At 37.3% G+C, this 22,046-nt stretch overlaps 1 protein-coding gene across 4 annotated transcripts in view; it reads left to right on the top strand.

Moving 5' to 3' along the window:
- TTLL7 (tubulin tyrosine ligase like 7) overlaps positions 1–22,046 on the top strand; it is a 155,475-nt gene that overhangs the window by 74,799 nt on the left and 58,630 nt on the right. For all 4 annotated transcript variants that reach the window (XR_014293258.1, XM_082611963.1, XM_082611962.1 and 1 more), the window contains exons 9-10: positions 488–646; positions 11,576–11,670. Coding sequence is in view for 3 of the 4 variants with exons in the window: in XM_082611963.1 (XP_082468089.1) it covers positions 488–646; positions 11,576–11,670 (254 nt within the window). In the remaining variant the exon portion in view is untranslated. The remainder of the gene's footprint in view (positions 1–487; positions 647–11,575; positions 11,671–22,046) is intronic.

Genomic DNA, 22,046 nt, shown 5'->3' with positions numbered 1-22,046 from the left:
ACAGGTGATCTTGAGCATTTACTAAATGCCAGGCACTATTGTTAAGCACTGGGAATGGGGTTGTAAATAATATAGACAAGGACTCTGTTTTAAAAAAAAAAAAGAAAAAGATCAGCTGGTCCTATGCTGTGTAGTGACACAGTAATGAATGATGTATGGGTGCCTACTTTTGACTCAGGGGTCAGGGAAGGACTCTCTGAGTATCAAGGGGCCAGACGTGGGAATATTGGGGGAAGAGTGTTCCAGGAAGAGGGATCAGCTAGTGTGAGAGGCCTAGAGAAGGGGAGCATGGCTGCAGCACAGTGGGCAGGGGGAGAGTTGGGTGAGATGAAGTCAGAGCAGTGGCAGGGGTTAGATGCCACAGAGCTCTGTGAACCTGGCCAGGACGCTTGTTTGCAAGTCCAGGCCTGATTTCCATGTATGTAAATGAGATACAAAGAAATAAGGCTTTTCATCTTTTTTTTTTTTTTAATCACAATCTTTACAGGAATTGGTGGTAAAGACTCTGATTGTAGCAGAACCTCATGTCCTTCATGCATATCGAATGTGCAGACCTGGTCAACCTCCAGGAAGTGAAAGTGTCTGCTTCGAAGTCCTGGGATTTGATATTTTGTTGGATAGAAAACTAAAGCCATGGCTTTTGGAGGTAAGGCGTTTCTTTAAGAAGAAAGAGAACTGATCCCTCTTCTTTTTTTTTTTTTTTCTTCTTTTGAATTTTATTTTATTTATTTTTTTATACAGCAGGTTCATATTAGTCATCCATTTTATACACATCAGTGTATACATGTCAATCCCAATCGCCCAATTCATCACACCACCACGCCCACCCCCCTGCGGCTTTCCCCCCTTGGTGTCCATATGTTTGTTCTCTACATCTGTGTCTCAATTTCTGCCCTGCAAACAGGTTCCTCTGTACCATTTTTCTAGTTTCCACATATATGCGTTAACATACGATATTTGTTTTTCTCTTTCTGACTTACTTCACTCTGTATGACAGTCTCTAGGTCCATCCACATCTCAACAAATGACCCAATTTTGTTCCTTTTCATGGCTGAGTAATATTCCATTGTATATATGTACCACATCTTCTGTATCCATTCATCTGTCGATGGGCATTTAGGTTGCTTCCATGACCTGGCTATTGTTAATAGTGCTGCAATGAACATTGGGTGCATGTGTCTTTTTGAATTATGGTTTTCTCTGGGCATATGCCCAGTAGTGGGATTGCTGGATCATATGGTAATTCTATTCTTAGTTTTTTAAGGAACCTCCATACTGTTCTCCATAGTGGCAGTATGAATTTAACTTCCCACCAACAGTGCAAGAGAGTTCCCTTTTCTCCACACCCTCACCAGCATTTGTTGTTTGTAGATTTCTGATGATGCCCATTCTAACTGGTGTGAGGTGATACCTCATTGTAGTTTTGCAATTACATTTCTCTAATAATTAGTGATGTTAAGCAGCTTTTCATGTGCCTCTTGGCCATCTGTATGTCTTCTTTGAAGAAATGTCTATTTAGGTCTTCTGCCCATTTTTGGATTGGGTTGTTTGTTTTTTTAATATTAAGCTGCATGAGCTGTTTATATATTTTGGAGTTTAATCCTTTGTCCATTGATTCGTTTGCAAATATTTTCTCCCATTCTGAAGGCTGTCTTTTTGTCTTGTTTATGGTTTCCTTTGCTGTGCAAAAGCTTTGAAGTTTCATTAGGTCCCATTTGTTTATTTTTGGTTTCATTTCCATTTCTTTGGGAGGTGGGTCAAAAAGGATCTTGCTGTGATTTATGTCATAGAGTGTTCTGCCTATGCTTTCCTCTAAGAGTTTTATAGTGTCTGGTCTTAGATTTAGGTCTTTAATCCATTTTGAGTTTATTTTTGTGTATGGTGTTAGGGAGTGTTCTAATTTCATTCTTTGGCATGTAGCTGTCCAGTTTTCCCAGCACCACTTATTGAAGAGACTGTATTTTCTCCATTGTATATCCTTGCCTCCTTTTTCATAGATTAGTTGACCATAGGTGCATGGGTTTATCTCTGAGCTTTCTGTCTTGTTTCATTGATCTATGTTTCTGTTTTTGTGCCAGTATCGTATTGTCTTGATTACTATAGCTTTGTAGTGTAATCTGAAGTCAGGGAGTCTGATTCCTCCAGCTCTGTTTTTTTCCCTCAAGAATGCTTTGGCTATTCGGGGTCTTTTGTGTCTCCATATAAATTTTAAGATTTTTTGTTCTAGTTCTGTGAAAAAATGCCATTGGTAATTTGATAGGGATTGCATTGAATCTGTAGATTGCTTTGGGTAGTATAGTCATTTTGACAACATTGATTCTTCTAATCCAAGAACATGGTATATCTCTCCACCTGTTGGTATTATCTTTAATTTCTTTCATCAGTATCATAGTTTTCTGCATACAGGTCTTTTGTCTCCCTAGGTAGGTTTATTCCTAGGGATTTTATTCTTTTTGTTGCATTGGTAAATAATGTTTCCTTAATTTCCCTTTCAGATTTTTTTATCATTAACGTATAGGAATGCAAGAGATTTCTGTGCATTAATTTTGTATACTGCAACTTTACCAAATTCATTGATTAGCTCTAGTAGTTTTCTGGTGGCATCTTTAGGATTCTCTATGTATAGTATCATGTCATCTGCAAACAGTGACAGTTTTACTTCTTCTTTTCCAATTTGTATTCCTTTTATTTCTTTTTCATCTTTGATTGCCATGGCTAGGACTTCAAAGTCTATGTTGACTAATAGTGGTGAGAGTGGACATACTTGTCTTGTTCCTGATCTTGGAGGAAATGCTTTCAGTTTTTCCCCATTCAGAATGATGTTTGCTGTGGTTTTGTCATATATGGCCTTTATTATGTTGAGGTAGGTTCCCTCTATGCCCACTTTCTGGAGAATTTTTATCATAAATGGGTGTTGAATTTTGTGAAAAGCTTTTTCTGCATCTATTGAGATGATCATATGGTTTTTATTCTTCAATTTGTTAATATGGTGTATCACATTGATCAATTTGCATATATTGAAGAATCCTTGCATCCCTGGGATAAATCCCAGTTGATCATGGTGTATGATCCTTTTAATGTGTTGTTGGATTCTGATTGCTAGTATTTTGTTGAGGATTTTTATATCTATATTCATCAGTGATATTGGTCTGTAATTTTCTTTTTTTGTAGTATCTTTGTCTGGTTTTGGTATCAGGGTGATGGTGGCCTAATAGAATGAGTTTGGGACTGTTCCTTACACTGCAATTTTTCGGAAGAGTTTGAGAAGGATGGGTGTTTTCTCTTCTCTAAATGTTTGATAGAATTCACCTGTGAAGCCATCTGGTCCTGGACTTTTGTTTGTTGGAAGATTTTTCATCACAGTTTCAATTTCATTACTTGTGATTGGTCTGTTCATATTTTCTGTTTCTTCCTGGTTCAATCTTGGAAGGTTATACCTTTCTAAGAATTTGTCCATTTCTTCCACGTTGTCCATTTTATTGGCCTAGAGTTGCTTGTAGTAGTTTCTTAGGATGCTTTGTATTTCTGCGGTGTCTGTTGTAACTTCTCCTTTTTCATTTCTAGTTTTATTGATTTGAGTCCTCTCCCTTTTTTTCTTGATGAGTCTGGCTAAAGGTTTATCAATTTTGTTTATGTTCTCAAAGAACCAGCTTTTAATTTTACTGATCTTTGCTATTGTTTTCTTTGTTTCTGTTTCATTTATTTCTGCTCTCATCTTGATGATGAGTTCTTTCCTTCTGCTAACTTTGGGTTTTGTTTGTTCTTCTTTCTGTAGTTCCTTTAGGTGTAAGGTTAGATTGTTTATTTGAAATTTTTCTTGTTTCTTGAGGTAGGCTTGTATAGTTATAAACTTCCCGCTAGAACTTTTGCAGTTCTAGGTTTTGTATCATCGTGTTTTCATTGTCATTTGTCTCTAGGTATTTTTTGATTTGCTATTTGATTTCTTATGTGATCTCTTGGTTATTTAGTAACGTATTGTTTAGCCTCCATGTGTTTGTGTTTTTTTACGGTTTTTTCACTGTAATTCATTTCTAATCTCATAGCGTTGTGGTCAGAAAAGATGCTTGATATGATTTCGATTTTCTTAAATTTATTGAGGCTTGATTTGTGAACCAAGGTGTGATCTATCCTGGAGAATGTTCCGTGCACACTTGAGAAGAAAGTGTAATCTACTGTTTTAGATGGAATGTCCTATAAATATCAATTAAATCTATCTGGTCTATTGTGTCATTTAAAGCTTGTGTTTTCTTATTTACTTTCATTTTGGATGATCTGTCCATTGGTGTAAGTGAGGTGTTCAAGTCCCCCACTATTACTGTGTTACTGTCGATTTCCTCTTTTATAGCTGTTAGCAGCTACTTTATGTATCGAGGTGCTCCTATGTTGGGTGCATATATATTTATATATTCTTCTTGGATTGATCCCTTGATCATTATGTAGTGTCCTTCCTTGTCTCTTGTAACATTCTTTATTTTAAAATCTATTTTATCTGATATGATTATTGCTACTCCAGCTTTCTTTTGATTTCCATTTGCATGGAGTATCTTTTTCTATCCCATCACTTTCAGTCTGTATGTGTCCCTAGGTCTGAAGTGGGTCTCTTGTAGACAGCATATATATGGATCTTGTATTTGTAACCATTCAGTGAGCCTGTGTCTTTTGGTGGGAGCATTTAATCCATTCATGTTTAAGGTAATTATCAATATGTATGTTGCTGTGACCATTTTCTTAATTGTTTTGGGTTTGTTTTTGTAGGTCCTTTTCTTCTTTTGTGTTTCCCACTTAGAGAAGTTTCTTTAGCATTTGTTGTAGAGCTGGTTTGTTGGTGCTGAATTCTCTTAGCTTTTGCTTGTCTGTAAAGCCTTTGATTTCTCCATCGAATCCGAATGAGATCCTTGCTGGGTAGACTAATCTTGATTGTAGGTTCTTCCCTTTCATCACTTTAAGTATATCATGCCAATCCCTTCTGGCTTGTAGAGTTTCTGCTTAGAAATCAGCTGTTAACCTTATGGGAGTTCCTTTGTATGTTATTTGTCATTTCTCCCTTGCTGCTTTCAATAATTTTTCTTTGTTTTTGATTTTGGCCAATTTGATTTTATGTGTCTTGGCGTGTTTTCCTTGGGTTTATCGTGTATGGGATTCTCTGCACTTCTTGGTCTTGGGTGGCTATTTCCTTTCCCTTGTTAGGGAAGTTTTCGACTATAATTTCTTCAAATATTTTCTCTGATCCTTTCTCTCTCTCTTCTCCTTCTGGGACCCCTACAATGCAAATGTTGTTGTGTTTAATGTTGTCCCAGAGGTCTCTTAGGCTGTCTTCATTTCTTTTCATTCTTTTTTCTTTATTCTGTTCCGCATCAATGAATTCCACCATTCTGTCTTCCAGGTCACTTATCCATTCTTCTGCCTCAGTTATTCTGCTATTGATTCCTTCTAGTGCATTTTTCACTAAAGTTATTGTATTGTTCATCTTTGTTTGTTTGTTCTTTAATTCTTCTAGATCTTTGTTAAACATTTCTTGCATCTTCTCGATCTTTGCCTCCATTCTTTTTCCAAGGTCCTGGATCATCTTCACTTTCATTATTCTGAATTCTTTTTCTGGAATGTTGCCTATCTCCAGTTTATTTAGTTCTTTTTCTGAGGTTTTATCTTGTTCCTTCATCTGGGACATAACCCTCTGCCTTTTCATCTTGTCTGTCTTTCTGTGAATGTGGTTTTTGTTCCACAGGCTGCAGGATTGTAGTTCTTCTTGCTTCTGCTGTCTGCCCTCTGGTTGATGAGGCTATGTAAGAGGCTTGTGCAAGTTTCCTGCTGGGAGGGACTGGTGGTGGGTAGAGCTGACTGTTGCTCTGGTGGGCAGAGCTCAGCAAAACTTTAATCTGCCTGACTGCTGATGGGTGGGGCTGGGTTCCCTCCCTCTTGGTTGTTTGACCTGAGGCAACCCAACACTTCAGCCTACCTGGGCTCTTTGGTTGGGCAAATGGCAGACTCTGGGAGGGCTCATGCCAAGGAGTACTTCCCAACCTTCTGCTGCCAGTGTCCTTGTCCCCATGGTGAGCCACAGCCACCTCCCACCTCTGCAGGAGACCCTCCAACACTAGCAGGTAGGTCTGGTTCAGTCTCCCCTGGGGTCACTGCTCCTTCCCCTGGGTCCCCATACGTACACTACTTTGTCTGTGCCCTCCAAGAGTGGAGTCTGTGTTTCCCCCAGTCCTGTAGAAGTCCTGCAGTCAAATCCCACTAGGCTTCAAAGTCTAAGTCTCTAGGAATTCCTCCTCCCATTGGTGGATCCCCAGGTTGGGCAGCCTGACTTGGGGCTCAGAACCTTCACTCCAGTGGGTGGACTTCTGTGGTATATGTGTTCTCCAGTCTGTGAGTCACCCACCAGCTTTTATGGGATTTGATTTTATTGCGATTGCAACCCTCCTGCCATCTCATTGTGGCTTCTCCTTTGTCTTTGGATGTGGGGTATATTTTTTGGTGCGTTCCAGTGTCTTCCTGTTAACGATTGTCCAGTAGCTGGTTGTGATTCTGGTGTTCTCACAAGAGGGAGTGAGAGCACATCCTTCTACTCTGCCATCTTGGTTCAGGACCCCTGTGATCCCTATTCTTGTGTACTAAAACAAATGTTTTTTACATATGTACTTGGCACAGTTGATTCATTAACTGAGCAGAAAGAAGCCGGAATAGAATATGTGGGAGGAAGAGAATGAGCATTTGGGGAATAGAACAGTTCCGATAGTGGGTCAGTGTTTTTAATCTTACTTTTCCCAGATTAGCACTGAGTGAATTTCTAGGTTAGGCAGTTTGCACATACGCATAGATCTGGTTTTACTGATTTGTTGTCTACTCTCTCCACTATTTTCTCAGCCTCACAGATCTACCACTTCATGACTTCTGGTTGTTGTCTTTCCTCTCTGTGGGTGCCTAGGCTGCAGCACTGTAGCTCCCTGGCTTCAGTGTGTCTCCCCTTCAAACTCTCTAAGAGGAGAGAGGCTCCAATTAGTTCATTAATCAGTAGTTAATACTTAACACCCCAGGTGACATGAATTCTCCTTTAAGGCCATATTATGTGCCTGGTGCTCCCCTCATGTCTAGCCTGTTAACTGTGCCTTTGGGTTTGCTGCCAGACCCTGGTTCGGTCAGAGTCATCATTATTTTTCTTCCATTATAAAAGATGAACATATAGAATAATATAAAGGCAAAATAAAAATGACGTCTAAGATTTTTGTACCTTTTCAGTCATGTTTGTATTTATATTGTATACAGAGGAAACCTTAGAAGTCACACAGTACCACATCCAGCAATTCCCCTAAGTTCCCTAATCATAGAGTATGTGGCTCTGATCATCGAGCTCCATGGTCATAGATCACATGGCCACAGAATACTGTGTTTAGGAAACTTTGTCAAGAAAATAACACCTACCTAAACAGTGTTGACTAGATTAGTTACATTTTAAGGAAAACATTACTATAGAAGATATCATCAACAACTACCTGTCATTTTAAGTTGGTTATCTCTTTTTTGTTAATGATTTAGAAGTTAAAAGTTACATCTGTAATATCAAGGTTTGCAAAAGCAAATTGAATGAGTGATAGGTGAGATCAAGACACTCAAAATATATTTTTAGGAAAGAACACTTTTCCAGTTTGAGGGCTACTGGTTTCATTTGTTTGTGTGTTGAATCTACTATGAGCAAATAATGTGTATTATATTTCCAATCAAATACAATTCTGTCACGTATTCAAATTTTGCTCCTGCCTGGGTCCTAGAAATATGATAAATGGGAAGAATTTTGCTTATCATTTTGCTTCCTCCGTTCCTTGGATATGAAAGCACTTGACTCTGGACTATGGCCCTTCACCTAAGGCCCAACATTTTCTTCCTTTATTTTTGCTGTTTTCCTCTTCTTACTTTCCTTTCCTGTTTTTACCTGTATCTTTTTTTTTTTTCTGCCACTGCTGCTTGTCTTTTAGCCTTTATGGGGTGGGAAAAAAGTGAAGGCAGTATGCATGAAGTAGAACTGAAAGGCTAGCAAGGAATAATGATTTTATAGATATTTTATTTACCTGTTTTTAAAAGCACTTGCCTAACTGGAGCTTACCATTAGCTTGGTAGATCAGAATTGACTAAATGGTTCTGTTTTTTTAAAGGCTCAGAAATACTATTGTTTACATTCATGTTTCTTTATACTTTATTTTCTCCATCATTTCCAGATCAATAAGAACCACTAAAAAACTCCACAATAACTTCTTTTCATTTTCTGTTCATTCTTTCATCATTTTCAGATCAATCATAACCATTTAAAAACTCTGCAAAAACAAACAGCTGTGGGTAATGAACATTTATTATATCAAAACAGTTAAAAGAATCTTATTTAGATCTTCCTTTGTATTTTCTCCCAGCTGCAATCATAGTACATCTAATATACATTGGTAAAAACCTTTTGGCGCCATCAAGTGGAATTAGGTAGAGAGTGCCTCTGAGCATGTTAACTTTTAGTTAACTGGAATAATTGCAGGCAATGATTCTTAGTGGCAAATTGCAGAAATTTTCAGTCATAGAAAACATTTTTAGGGAAAAACATGGAAATTGAGTGGAGTATAAATATAATGCTAATATTTTAAGTATCCTTGAATTAATTTCAACAAATCATTGGGCCAGATGGTGGAGATAGAAGAAAAATAAGGTTGTCCTGGTCTACTGGGGACTCAGATATGTGTTTATGGTAGCATTTACAAGTATAAGTAGGTAATAAGGAGACAGCACAAACAGAGTGATTAATCTCTCTGTGTACATGTGTATATTTGAGAGTTAAAAAAATGTCTTTGTAGAAGAGGGAACACCTGAGAAGAGTATTTAAGGTGGTAGAAAGTGGGGTAGGGGCTGGGGCTTGGAGAAGCTACTGGCCGGAGGAAACAGCACTAATTTAGGAACACAGAATCTATTATGGAAACTTTCATGTGTGCATGAAATGATTGTGCTTATCTTGATAATAAAACTGTGATTTGGATGGTTAATAAATAGTATTTATTAATTTAATTTGCTTTCTTATAATTTTCCTTTTTGCATGCATTTACAAGCTGCTGAGCTTTAAGACTCTAACACTTGTGGGTTTTGGTTTGTTTCACAGTTGGGTTAGGAAATGAGAACCAAAGAAACCATCCACGTTATAGAATAGAACTTGGGCTGGATGGAACCCTAATTTTCAGCGTTTCTTCTGTCAGCCATTTGTGGTTTTTCTTTTATTTTTTTCTTTACCTTTCTCATAAAACTTAAAGAAAAAATCTAAAGTGTTAATTGAATTAAGTTTTTCTACCTTTCCACGTATTAGTTTATTTGATGTTAGGTACATTTCTTGATAGACCAATTTCTCTTACATGAGAGTAGAGTGAAGAATCTGAAATAGAAAAGAGAGAGGGTCTGAGATTATGTTGTACCAAGACTGTCTACCATCTTGGAGGAGGGATATGCTTGGCAGAATTCCAGACTGCAGTTTTAGAATGAAGCACTAAGGAATTCTATAAAGATAGATAACATTTCAGTAAACCACTTAATCTTCAGTTGAAAAATGTTTTTTTTTAAGTAATCCTGTTACATGTAGTAGCAGAACTATCTTTGTTTTGCAAATTCCAGAGATTTGAATCAGTATTGCATGATTGAAACTTTTTTCATATAAAAATATTACTTCACCCTTTCTCTGTACCTGTAAGAGGAAATACTTGGAGCTTTGAAGTAGTAGATTAATAAACTTCCTTTTTTCAAATTTACCTGGAATAAATGGATGTTCTTGCAATTACCAAGCTATTCTCTTCCCTTGAGACCACATCACACAGACAAGAATATGTTCATCACTTTCTAAATCAGAAATCAGCAAAGGCATAATATAGTAAGGCATTTCTCTATTGAAAAAAATACAGTTTGCCATAATTCTATACAAGGAATACCAGGTAACCATCAAAATGATGACTTGAAAGATTTTCACGATACATTATTAAGAGAAAACCTTGGATTATAAAATAGTATATTTAGTATAGAGATATATTTGGAAGGCAAAATGAATATTATAAAATGTATACATAGCAAATATCTGGAGCACCATTTATCAAATGGTTAACAAGACACAAGGTAGTGGAATTGCAGGTGATCTTTCTGTTGTTTGTTTGGCTTCTGTTTCTAATTTTTCTTCAGTGATCTTGTGCCACATTTATAATTAGAGGCATTTGTATTCCTGGATGATTTCTTAAGTGTAATGTGGCATTTCCATCAGCTGCCAGTTGTAAAATGAGTGTTGTCAGTTATCTTGTCTTTTGTGGTGATGGTTTTGTATAAGATGACCCTCCTCTATGAGGAGTAGCATGCATGGGTTTTGTTTTTTTTTGTTTTTGGTGGTACGCGGGCCTCTCACTGTTGTGGCCTCTCCCGTTGCGGAGCACAGGCTCCGGACGCGCATGCTCAGCGGCCATGGCTCATGGGCCCAGCTGCTCCACGGCATGTGGGATCTTCCCAGACTGGGGCACGAACCCACATCCCCTGCATTGGCAGACGGACTCTCAACCACTGCGCCACCAGGGAAGCCCAGCATGCATGTTTTGTGAGATAGCCTCTGGAGTTAGTTGGTGGTCATGAAGCTAAGCTGTAGTTTTGAACTCAGCAGTGTTCTCACCAACTGAGTTAATTGAGTAAGTAATTTTCTTAAACATCTGCTATCCCAATTGCATTTTCATAACAACAACAATAAAATCCAACAACAACAAAGACAAAAACAAATACTCCAGCTCTTGAAGTGGTAATATATTGTATACTAAATTTCAGGGTATATGTAGTTACTTCTTATTTTTCTTCTTAGTGAAATCCTAGAAATGATGTGGGAAAGAAGAACAACCACAAATGGCTCAGTTATTCCCATGACTCCTTAAACAGTTAGAAAAGCTCATAGAGGTTAGTTTGCAGCTACCTTTAATGGTATCCTCTGAGTAATTTCAATGAAATGAAATGAAAATTGATGAATTATTGTCTGACCCAGGTAGAAAGAAATAAAATTTGTTTTTCAGGCAACAATAGACATATTCATCCAAAAGATCTGAAAGCAGTGAAAAGAGGGCACTGATAATTTCAATATGGGAAATATGTACATGAATATAATTATTACTATGTTGGTAATATCCCTATTATTTTTTGTTCCATTTTTATTATTGTTATTGTTATTACTGGTCCTCCAACCTTTTTGTCTGGATGAGTCACTTCAACTTCCTAAAGTTAAGACCTAGAGTGCATGGGGTAATAGATTGGAGAGAGTGGAGAGGAGGGAGAGGGCAGATATGCTGACTGAAAATCTGGAGCTAAGGCAGCAGGGGGAAGGGGCAGTGATGACAGTCAATTCCTTACAACTCCTTGACTTAAGGTGTTGGGGAAGGGAGGAGTGGCAATGGTGACTGGGCCATCTACCATATAATGCTTTGAGGTTTATTGTAGAGTCCTACTGGTTGGGGATCCCACATTAAATTAACAAATTTGTACTGCATATTGACTGACCTACCAACATTTGTTTACTCATTGTTTTCTTTGTAAATTTCAGATCAATCGAGCTCCAAGCTTTGGAACTGATCAGAAAATAGACTATGATGTAAAAAGGGGAGTGCTGCTAAATGCACTGAAGCTACTAAATATCAGGTAAAGTGTTTCCTCCATCTTCTGGAATTTTTTTCACCATATTTAGCATAGAACAATCATTTGTAAGTGGAATTGTCTTGTAATTTTAGTATTTTGTATTGTTAATTTCTTGATTCCATTCTTCAAACCCATTTATTTTTCTTCTTTTTAAATACCTTTTCCTCTTCTCCTGAACTCTGCTTCTCCTTCTCCCCATATTATTTGAACCTACAGTAAATATGCTTAAATTGCATTGTTGGTATAATACAGACTATGGGGTGGAATTGGAGAATACCTTAGGAAACCTTCTAGACAGTTTTCCTCACCTCACAAGAAGAAACTAAAACACAAAGTTCACTCAGGGAGTTAAAAAACCTCAAAAATACATTTCCGACCTTTCTGTCCAATGTTCTTTCCACTGTATCATGCTGCCTGGGTAAACAGAGAAGAAAAGAGAAGCAGTTAAGTGAGAGTTAACTTTCCCATTGAACAGCATAAACAGGATTTTCTTCTTCTTCTTTTTTTTTTTATGGTACGCAGGCCTCTCACTGTTGTGGCCTCTCCCACTGCGGAGCACAGGCTCCGGCCACGCAGGCTCAGCGGCCATGGCTCACGGGCCCAGCTGCTCTGCAGCATGTGGCATCTTCCCGGACCAGGGCACAAACCCACGTCCCCTGCGTTGGCACGCGGACTCTCAACCACTGCACCACCAGGGAAGCCCTTCCTTCTTTTTTAAGGCTGAATAATATTCCATCTTATATATACCACATATTTTATCCATTCATCTATTGCAGAACATTTAGGTTGTTTCCATGTCTTGACTGTTGTGCATAATCCTGCAGTGAACATGGGAATGTGGGTATCTTTAGATCAGACACCCGCAGGGTATGTTGAATCCTGGTTCAACAGGATCAGTCAAATCCTGATTTCAACTTCTGTGAACATATACCCAGAACTGGGATTGCTGGATCAATAGAATATTATTAGTTTGGTTGCAGCGTACATAATCGTGAATGTCAAATGTTTGAAATCTTATTATGTGGTAAGCTTTGGCTCATTATGAAAAAATTTGTTAGAAGTTTAACTGAACAGCTTAATGAGGTAGTGAGTTGTCTGCTATTATAAGTGTTCAAATAGCATTTAGGATCACATCTTGGGTCACAAATCAAGCCTCAGTAAATTTAAGAAAATTGAAATCATATCAAGCATCTTTTCTGACCACAACACTATGATATTAGAAATGAATTACAGGGAAAAAATCATAATAAACACAAATACATGGAGGCTAAACAATACGTTACTAAATAACCAAGAGATCACGTAAGAAATCAAATAGGAAATCAAAAAATACCTAGAGACAAATGACAATGAAAACATGATAATCCAAAACCTATGGGATGCAGCAAAAGCAGATCTAAGAGGGAAATTTATAGCTATACAAGCCTACCTCAAGAAACAAGAAAAATCTCAAATAAACGATCTAACCTTACACCTAAGGGACCTAGAGAAAGAAGAACAAACAAAACCCAAAGTTAACAGAAGGAAAGAAATCGTAAAGACCAGAGCAGAAATAAATGAAATAGGAACAAAGTAAACAATAGCAAAGATCAATAAAACTAAAATCTGGTTCTTTGAGAAGATAAACAAAACTGATAAACCATTAGCCAGACTCATGAAGAAAAAGAGGGAGAGGACTCAAATCAATAAAATTAGAAATGAAAAAGGAGAAGTTACAACAGACACCACAGAAATACAAAGCATCCTAAGAGACTACTACAAGCAACTCTAGGCCAATAAAATGGACAACGTGGAAGAAATGGACAAATTCTTAGAAAGGTATAACCTTCCAAGGCTGAACCAGGAAGAAACAGAAAATATGAACAGACCAATCACAAGTAATGAAATTGAAACTGTGATGAAAAATCTTCCAACTGACAAAAGTCCAGGACCAGATGGCTTCACAGGTGAATTCTATCAAACATTTAGAGAAGAGCTAACACCCATCCTTCTCAAACTCTTCCAACAAATTGCGGACGAAGGAACACTCCCAAACTCATTCTTTGAGGCCACCATCTCCCTGATACCAAAACCAAAGATACTACAAAAAAAGAAAATTACAGACCAATATCACTGATGAATTTAGATGCAAAAATCCTCAACAAAATACTAGCAAACAGAATCCAACAACACATTAAAAGGATCATATTATACCATGATCAAGTGGGGTTTATCCCAGGGATGCAAGGATTCTTCAATATATGCAAATCAATCAGTGTGGTACACTATGTTAACAAATTGAAGAATAAAAATCATATGATCATCTTGGGGCTTCCCAGGTGGCGTAGTGGTTGGGGGTCCGCCTACCGATGCAGGGGACACGGGTTTGTGCCCCGGTCCAGGAAGATCCCACATGCCTCGGAGTGGCTGGGCCCGTGAGCCATGGCTGCTTAGCCTGCACGTCCGGAGCCTATGCTCCACAACGGGAGAGGCCACAGCAGTGAGAGGCCCGCGTACTGCAAAAAATCCAAACAAACCATATGACCATCTCAATAGATGCAGAAAAAGTTTTTGACAAAATTCAACACCCATTTATGATAAAAACTCTCCAGAAAGTGGGCATAGAGGGAACCTACCTCAACATAATAAAGGCCATATACGACAAACCCACAGCAAACATCATTCTCAATGGTGAAACACTGAAAGCATTTCCTCTAAGATCAGGAATGAGACAAGGATGTCCACTCTCACCACTATTATTCAACATAGTTTTGGAAGTCCTAGCCACAGCAATCAGAGAAGAAAAAGAAATAAAAGGAATACAAATTGGAAAAGAATAAGTATAACTGTCACTGTTTGCAGATGACATGATACTATACATAAAGAATCCTAAAGATGCCACCAGAAAACTACTAGAGCTAATCAATGAATTTGGTAAAGTTGCAGGATACAAAATTAATGCACAGAAATCTCTTGCATTCCTATACACTAATGATGAAAAATCTGAAAGAGAAATTATGGAAACACTCCCATTTACCATTGCAACAAAAAAGAATAAAATACCTAGGAATAAACCTCCCTAGGGAGACAAAAGACCTGTATGCAGGACACTATAAGACACTGATGAAAGAAATTAAAGATGATACCAACAGACGGAGAGATATGCCATGTTCTTGGATTGGAAGAATCAATATTGTGAAAATGACTATACTACCCAAAGCAATCTACAGATTCAATGCAATCCCTATCAAATTACCAATGGCATTTTTTTATGGAACTAGAACAAATCATCTTAAAATTTGTATGGAGACACAAAAGACCCCGAATAGCCAAAGCAGTCTTGAGGGAAAAAAGCAGAGCAGGAGGAATCAGACTCTCTGACTTCAGACTATACTACAAAGCTATAGTAATCAAGACAATATGGTACTGGCACAAAAACAGAAACATAGATCTATCGAACAAGATAGAAAGCCCGGAGATAAACCCATGCACCTATGATCAACTAATCTATGACAAAGGAGGCAAGGATATACAATGGAGAAAATACAGTCTCTTCAATAAGTGGTGCTGGGAAAACTGGACAGCTACATGTAAAAGAATGAAATTAGAACACTCCCTAACACCATACACAAAAATAAAGTCAAAATGGATTAGAGACCTAAACGTAAGACCGGACACTATAAAACTCTTAGAGGAAAGCATTGGAAGAACACCCTTTGACATAAATCACAGCAAGATCATTTTTGATCCACCTCCTAGAGTAATGGAAATAAAAACAAAAATAAACAAATGGGACCTAATGAAACTGCAAAGCTTTTGCACAGCAAAGGAAACCATAAACAAGATGAAAAGACAACCATCAGAATGGGAGAAAATATTTGCAAATGAATCAACGGACAAAGGATTAATTTCCAAAATATATAAACAGCTCATGCAGGTCAATATTAAAGAAACAAACAACCCAATCCAAAAATGGGCAGAAGACCTAAATAGACATTTCTGCAAAGAAGACATACAGATGGCCAAGAAGCACATGAAAAGCTGCTCAACATCACTAATTATTAGAGAAATGCAAATCAAAACTACAATGAGGTATCACCTCTGACCAGTTAGAATGGGCATCATCAGAATATCTACAAGCAACAAATGCTGGAGAGGGTGTGGAGAAAAGGGAGCCCTCTTGCACTCTTGGTGGGAATGTAAATTGATACAGCCACTATGGAGAACAGTATGGAGGTTCCTTAAAAAACTAAAAATAGAATTACCATATGATCCAGCAATCCCACTACTGGGCATATACCCAGAGAAAACTATCATTCAAAAAGACACATGCACCCCAATGTTTATTGCAGCACTATTTACAATAGCCAGGTCATGGAAGCAACCTAAATGCCCATTGACAGACGAATGGATACAGAAGATGTGGTACATATATACAATGGAATATTACTCACCCATAAAAAGGAACGAAATTGAGTCTTTTTTTTTAGACGTGGATGCATCTAAAGAGTGTCATACAGAGTGAAATACCTCAGAAAGAGAAAAACAAATATTGTATATTAACGCATGTATGTGGAACCTAGAAAAATGGTATAGATGAACTGGTTTGCAGGTCAGAAGTTGAGACACAGATGTAGAAAACAAATGTATGGACACCAAGGGGGCAAAACCGCGGTGGGGTGGGGATGGTGGTGTGCTGAATTGGGCGATTGGGATTGATATGTATACACTGATGTGTATAAAATTGGTGACTAATAAGAACCTGCAGTATAAAACAAACAAACAAACAAACAAAAAGAAACAACTAGTACTAAACTTTCTTTGGGTTATTTGTATGGAAATATGTTAATATAAATGTTTCATCCATTACATTAAATTTCTAAAAATCTTATATGTTCTGGTATAATGTTATAAGTCATAATTCTAGTTAGTACTTTAAAATGTATATCTCAGAAATAACTAAATTTCCTTGTCAATTGCATTATTATGAACTTTCATCAAATCTTTAACCGTGGTCATTTTTAAGTCTTTTGTCATTTACAGACAGTTCTGGGTGTACTCTGATGCTTTTGCAAAAATGTTCCTATAAAAGGGTTTCATCTTCAAGGAATTCATGGAAAAGGCTCTGACAAGTACAGGTTTCTGGTAACTGACTATACTGCTGAACTGAATGAATAAGCATTTTCAGAACTCTAATGGAAAACTGATGAATTCATAAAAGTGCTAACAAAAATCAAGATTAAAAAATTAATTACATGGGACTGAGTGAACTGATGAGGATGATTATAATTTTTGTGACTTTCTATTTGATTAAAAAAATCCCACAAGGACTCAGAGGCAAAAAATATACAAATGAATTTTCACTGCAAAGTAAAGGAGCTGTTACAGTGGAGGATTACTGGACTGAATGTCAATATTGTGACAGAGTATGAGTATGTTTTGTGTTTGGTAATTGCAATCATTGTTGCTTTTGTTGTGGTCACCCACTTACAATGCTTGGTGTCAGTTTATTTATCTCTTGTAAAAATAAAATACAGTGTGTGTGTGAAAAAAAAACAAAAAACAAATAGCATTTAGGGTATTAGATTAAAGGACCTCTGAGGTCATTTAAGCTCAGGAATTTTATGATCTCACTTTTTTCTAATTGTCATCTCAAGAACTCTTAAAGAGTTGTGGGATACTTCCAAGCAATTTATTCATTTGAAATGTTTTCAAGCATGTAGCAGATGCCTGATTGAGAAGTAGATTTATGTGGAAGGCATTATTAAAAAAAGATTGACATATAAACTTGTTCAGAAATTTTCATATGGCCCCTTCTTTTATATGATCAAAGAATGATTTGCCTAAATTCTACTGATATTTCAGTTATTCTAAAGGAAATGAATAGAAAGGAAAGAAATGTAGAATGGGAAAATTTTATTTAGCTTATACAAGTATATCAAGTATTTTAGATTATTTAAGCAATATGCCTATACATGTTTTGGCATATATATTGTTTAAGTAGCTCTGTCAAATGTATGACTTCCGCTTAATTTCTTAGATTCCTTTTCAAGTTTAGGGACTTCTCATTTCTCTCCTTGGCTATTTTATTGGTTTCCTTCCTTCGTTCAGCACTAACCTTCACCCCGTTTTGCAGTGTCCACTCTGTTGCTCTGCAAATCATTTAACAAGTGTTTATTGAGTGCCCGCTACTATAGGGGTAGGTGCTGGGAGTTCAAAGTCTTGGTTTCTGGCTTGGATGACTTATTTGACAGTATGTCATTTATTTAGATAGAGCTTTAAGGCAAGAAACAGGCTTAGAAGTGATGGGAGAAGGTAGAAATGAGAGATAATTCAGTTTTAAACATGTTGATTTTGAAGTGCTTTGAGATACCCAGGCAGAATTGTTAAGTGGGAGATTTGACATACAGGGCTCCAGGGGATAGAGACATCTATGTGATTGAAATCTGTGTATAGATTGCTGTTGAATCCAGTGGATGAGAACATACAGTTGGAGTTATATATCGAGAAGTTAAGTGGGACAAGGGCAGAGCCTGAGTGATGCCAACATTTAAAGAGATATTTATAAACTCTAATATTCTGCTCAGATTGTTTCCACACTATCAAATAAAGCTTAAATATTGCCTACAAAGTGTTTTTGATCTTTAGACACAAGACTTCTTTTGATCTGGCCCTTGCATATCTCGCCAATCTGATCACTTTTTGTTCTTCTCCTTTCCCTGACTTAGAATTAATTTTTCTAAGAACTCTCGTGTGATGCTGTTTCAAATGTTCATGGTTTTGTGTGTATTCTTATTTAAATTTTATCTTAGCTTTGTTCCTCTGGTGAATGTTGATTCATTTTTAAAAATCGTGGTAAAATATACTTAAACTTCACTATTGTAACCATTTTTAAGTGTGCAATTCAGTGGCAATAACTACATTCACATTATTATGCAACCATTACCACCATCCTTCTCTGGACCTTTCTTCATTGTGTGAAACTGAAATTCTGTACCCATTAAACAACTCCCCATTTCCCCCTGCCACCAGCCCCTGGCAAGCACCATTCCACTTTCTGTCTTTATGAATTTGCCTAGGTGCCTCATATAAGTCAAATCATACAGTATTTGCTCTTTTGTGACTGCCTTATTTAACTTAGCATAATGTCTTCAGCGTTCATCCATGTTGTAGCATGTGTCAGAATTTCCTTCCCTTTTAAGGCCAAATAATATTCCATTGCATGCATATACCACATTTTTGTCAACTCATCCTTAAGTCCCTAGCACAGGCCTGACTTCCTATTTGAAGCTTTTGCTGAGGCAAAGTGGTTTACTTCCTCCCTTGTGCCATCACCCTACTTACTATCACTTTTTAAATAGCATCCATTGTACTCCATGTATTTATTCACATGCCATTGCTGACACTTGAGGGCAATGTCTCTGTCTATTCATCCTTGTATTCCCAGGGCCATATCTAGAACTAGCATATAGTGAGTACTAAATAAAATTTAGGTTGGAAGACAAGGGTAGGGGAAGGACATTTCATTCCAAGGTAACTCCTTGTGGTAAGATAAGGAAGTGAGGCAAGCACAGGATGTTCATAGAACTTCCAGGGATTCCATATTACAGGAGCTTGAGTGTGCAAAGCCAGCTGATTAGAAAGAGAAATCCCTTGTATGGAATCACAGGGTAATGAGTAGTGGAAAGAGCTCCAGAAACTGTAAACAAAACTTCTTAGGACAGTGTGTGGATACAGCTGAACGGAAAAATGCTGATTACAATGCTAAGTGAATGGAGATCTCTGGTTAAATTTTTATTGTGGACTAAGAGTCATTAGTGCTGATTTATACCTATATTTATAGGAATCCAAACACAGTTTTTAGAATGGCAGTATTTCTCAAGGCCAGAATATGGGAGCAGTCATCTAGAGAAAATGTCTGGGTGTGATTGGCTTTTCTTTGTTTCTCAGTGTGTCCAAAGGAACTTCTTTGTGAGCTTATTTCTGTTACTCTTCTTTATAGGTATGTTCTTGAGCTGTGTGTGTGTCAGTGTCCTTGTCTGTGAGTGCTGTATTTGCTGTGAAGGTGCATATAGCTCTATGTTCATTTCTTTCACAACATTCTCATAATATTCTCAATCCTTTTTTTTTTTTATTCTCCCTTCCTCTTTTCTGTCATTTCATTTTTCCTTCCTCTCTTACATTTTTTTTCTTACCAACTGTTTGGTCTTTGTTCTTCTCTATTCTTTTCATTTCTATTCCCCTTTTCTCTCCTCTCCTTCCTTTAAATTGTATGGTAAATAGAAATGATTGTTCTACATAAAATGGAATATCAAAAAAATTAAAAGTTAAGAGCTACCTAAACCACATTTCCCCTTTCCCTAAACAAAGGAAACTCAGCCAGATTTAGTATTTACCATTGGAAAAATGATATTCTCAATCATCCAGTCACTAAAATCAGAAATCTGCTTGCCATCTCAAGTTCAGCCCTTTTTGTTACTCCTCACATCTAATTAATAATAATAATTAATCACCAAAGTGATTCATTCTTCCTCTAAAATAACCCTTTGGATCTTTACTTATTTTCTAATCTGACTGCTGCTTCTCTGGTCCAGGCTGTCATATTTTATATTTGCTAATGAAATAGCATTCCATTTGTTTTAATTTGTTAGGGCTGCTATAACAAAATACCATACACTTAATAGGTTATAAAAAACAGAGATTTATTTCTCATGGTTCTGTAGGGTGGTGGTTCAAGATTAGGGTGCCAGCATGGTTGAGTGAGGCCTGCTTCTGGGTCACATACTTCTTATTGTATCATCACATGACAGAAGGGTCTAGGGAGGTCTCAGGAGTCTCTTTTATAAGGTCACTAATCCCTTTCAAGGGAGCTCCACCCTCATGGCCTAATCACCTCCTAGAGGCCCCATGTACTAATATCATCACCTTTGGGAGTTAAGATTTCAACATATGGGTTTTGTGGGGGGGCACAAACATTCAGACCATAGACTATCTTAACAGCCTGCTTCTTTTCTCATCCACTTCTAAGCCACTATACATATTGCCAAGGGATAATCTTTTTTTTTTATTTTGATTTACTTATTTTTATACAGCAGGTTCTTATTAGTTATCAGTTTTACACATATTAGTGTATATATGTCAATCCCAATCGCCCAATTCATCCCACCACCACCCACCCCCACTTTCCCTGCTTGGTGTCCATATGTTTGTTCTCTCTCTACATCTGTGTCTTTATTTCTGCCTTGCAAACTGGTTCATCTGTACCATTTTTCTACATTCCACATATATGTGTTAATATACGATATTTGTTTTTCTTTTTCTGACTTAGACAGTCTCTAGGTCCATCCACATCTCTACAAATGACCCAATTTAGTTCCTTTTTATGGCTGAGTAATATTCCATTGTATAAATGTACCACATCTTCTTTATCCATTCATCTGCCAGTGGGCATTTAAGTTGCTTCCATGACCTGGCTATTGTAAATAGCACTGCAATGAACATTGGGGTGCATGTGTCTTTTTGAATTATGGGTTTCTCTGGGTATATGCCCAGTAGTGGGGTTGCTGGGTCGTATGGTAATTCTATTTTTAGTGTTTTAAGGAACCTCCATGCCGTTCTTCATAGTGGCTGTATCAATTTACATTCCCACCAACAGTGCAAGAGGGCTCCCTTTTCTCCACACCCTCTCTAGCATTTGTTGTTTATAGATTTTCTGATGATGCCCATTCTAACTGGTGTGAGGTGATACCTCATTGTAGTTTTGCAGTTACAACTCTCTAATAATTAGTGATGTTGAGCAGCTTTTCATGTGGCTCTTGGACATCTGTATGTGTTCTCTGCAGAAATGTCTGTTTAGGTCTTCTGCCCATTTTTGGATTGGATTGTTTGTTTTTTTAATACTGAGGTGCATGTGCTGTTTATATATTTTGGAGATTAATCCTTTGTCCATTGATTTGTTTGCAAATATTTTCTCCCATTCTGAAGGTTGTCTTTTTGTCTTGTTTATGGTTTCCTTTGCTATGCAAAAGCTTTTAAGTTTCATTAGGTCCCATTTGTTTATTTTTGGTTTTATCTCCATTTCTTTAGGAGGTGGGTCAAAAAGGATCTTCCTGTGAATTATGTCATAGTGTTCTGCCTATATTTTTCTCTAAGAGTTTTGTAGTGTCCAGTCCTACATTTAGGTCTTTAATCCATTTTGAGTTTATTTTTGTGTATGGTTTTAGGGAGTGTTCTGATTTCATTCTTTTACATGTAGCTGTCCTGTTTTTCCAGCACAATTTATTAAAGAGACTGTCTTTTCTCCATTGTATATCCTTGCCTCCTTTGTCATAGATTAGTTGACCATAGGTGCATGGGTTTATCTCTGGGCTTTCTATCCTGTTCCATTGATCTATATTTCT

This window comes from Mesoplodon mirus (assembly GCF_964341445.2).
Source record: "Mesoplodon mirus genome assembly, chromosome: 3".
Taxonomy (NCBI): Eukaryota; Metazoa; Chordata; class Mammalia; order Artiodactyla; family Ziphiidae; genus Mesoplodon; species Mesoplodon mirus.
The sequence above is the reverse complement of the archived record's forward strand: the minus strand, read 5'-3'. Positions and strand labels throughout refer to the sequence as shown.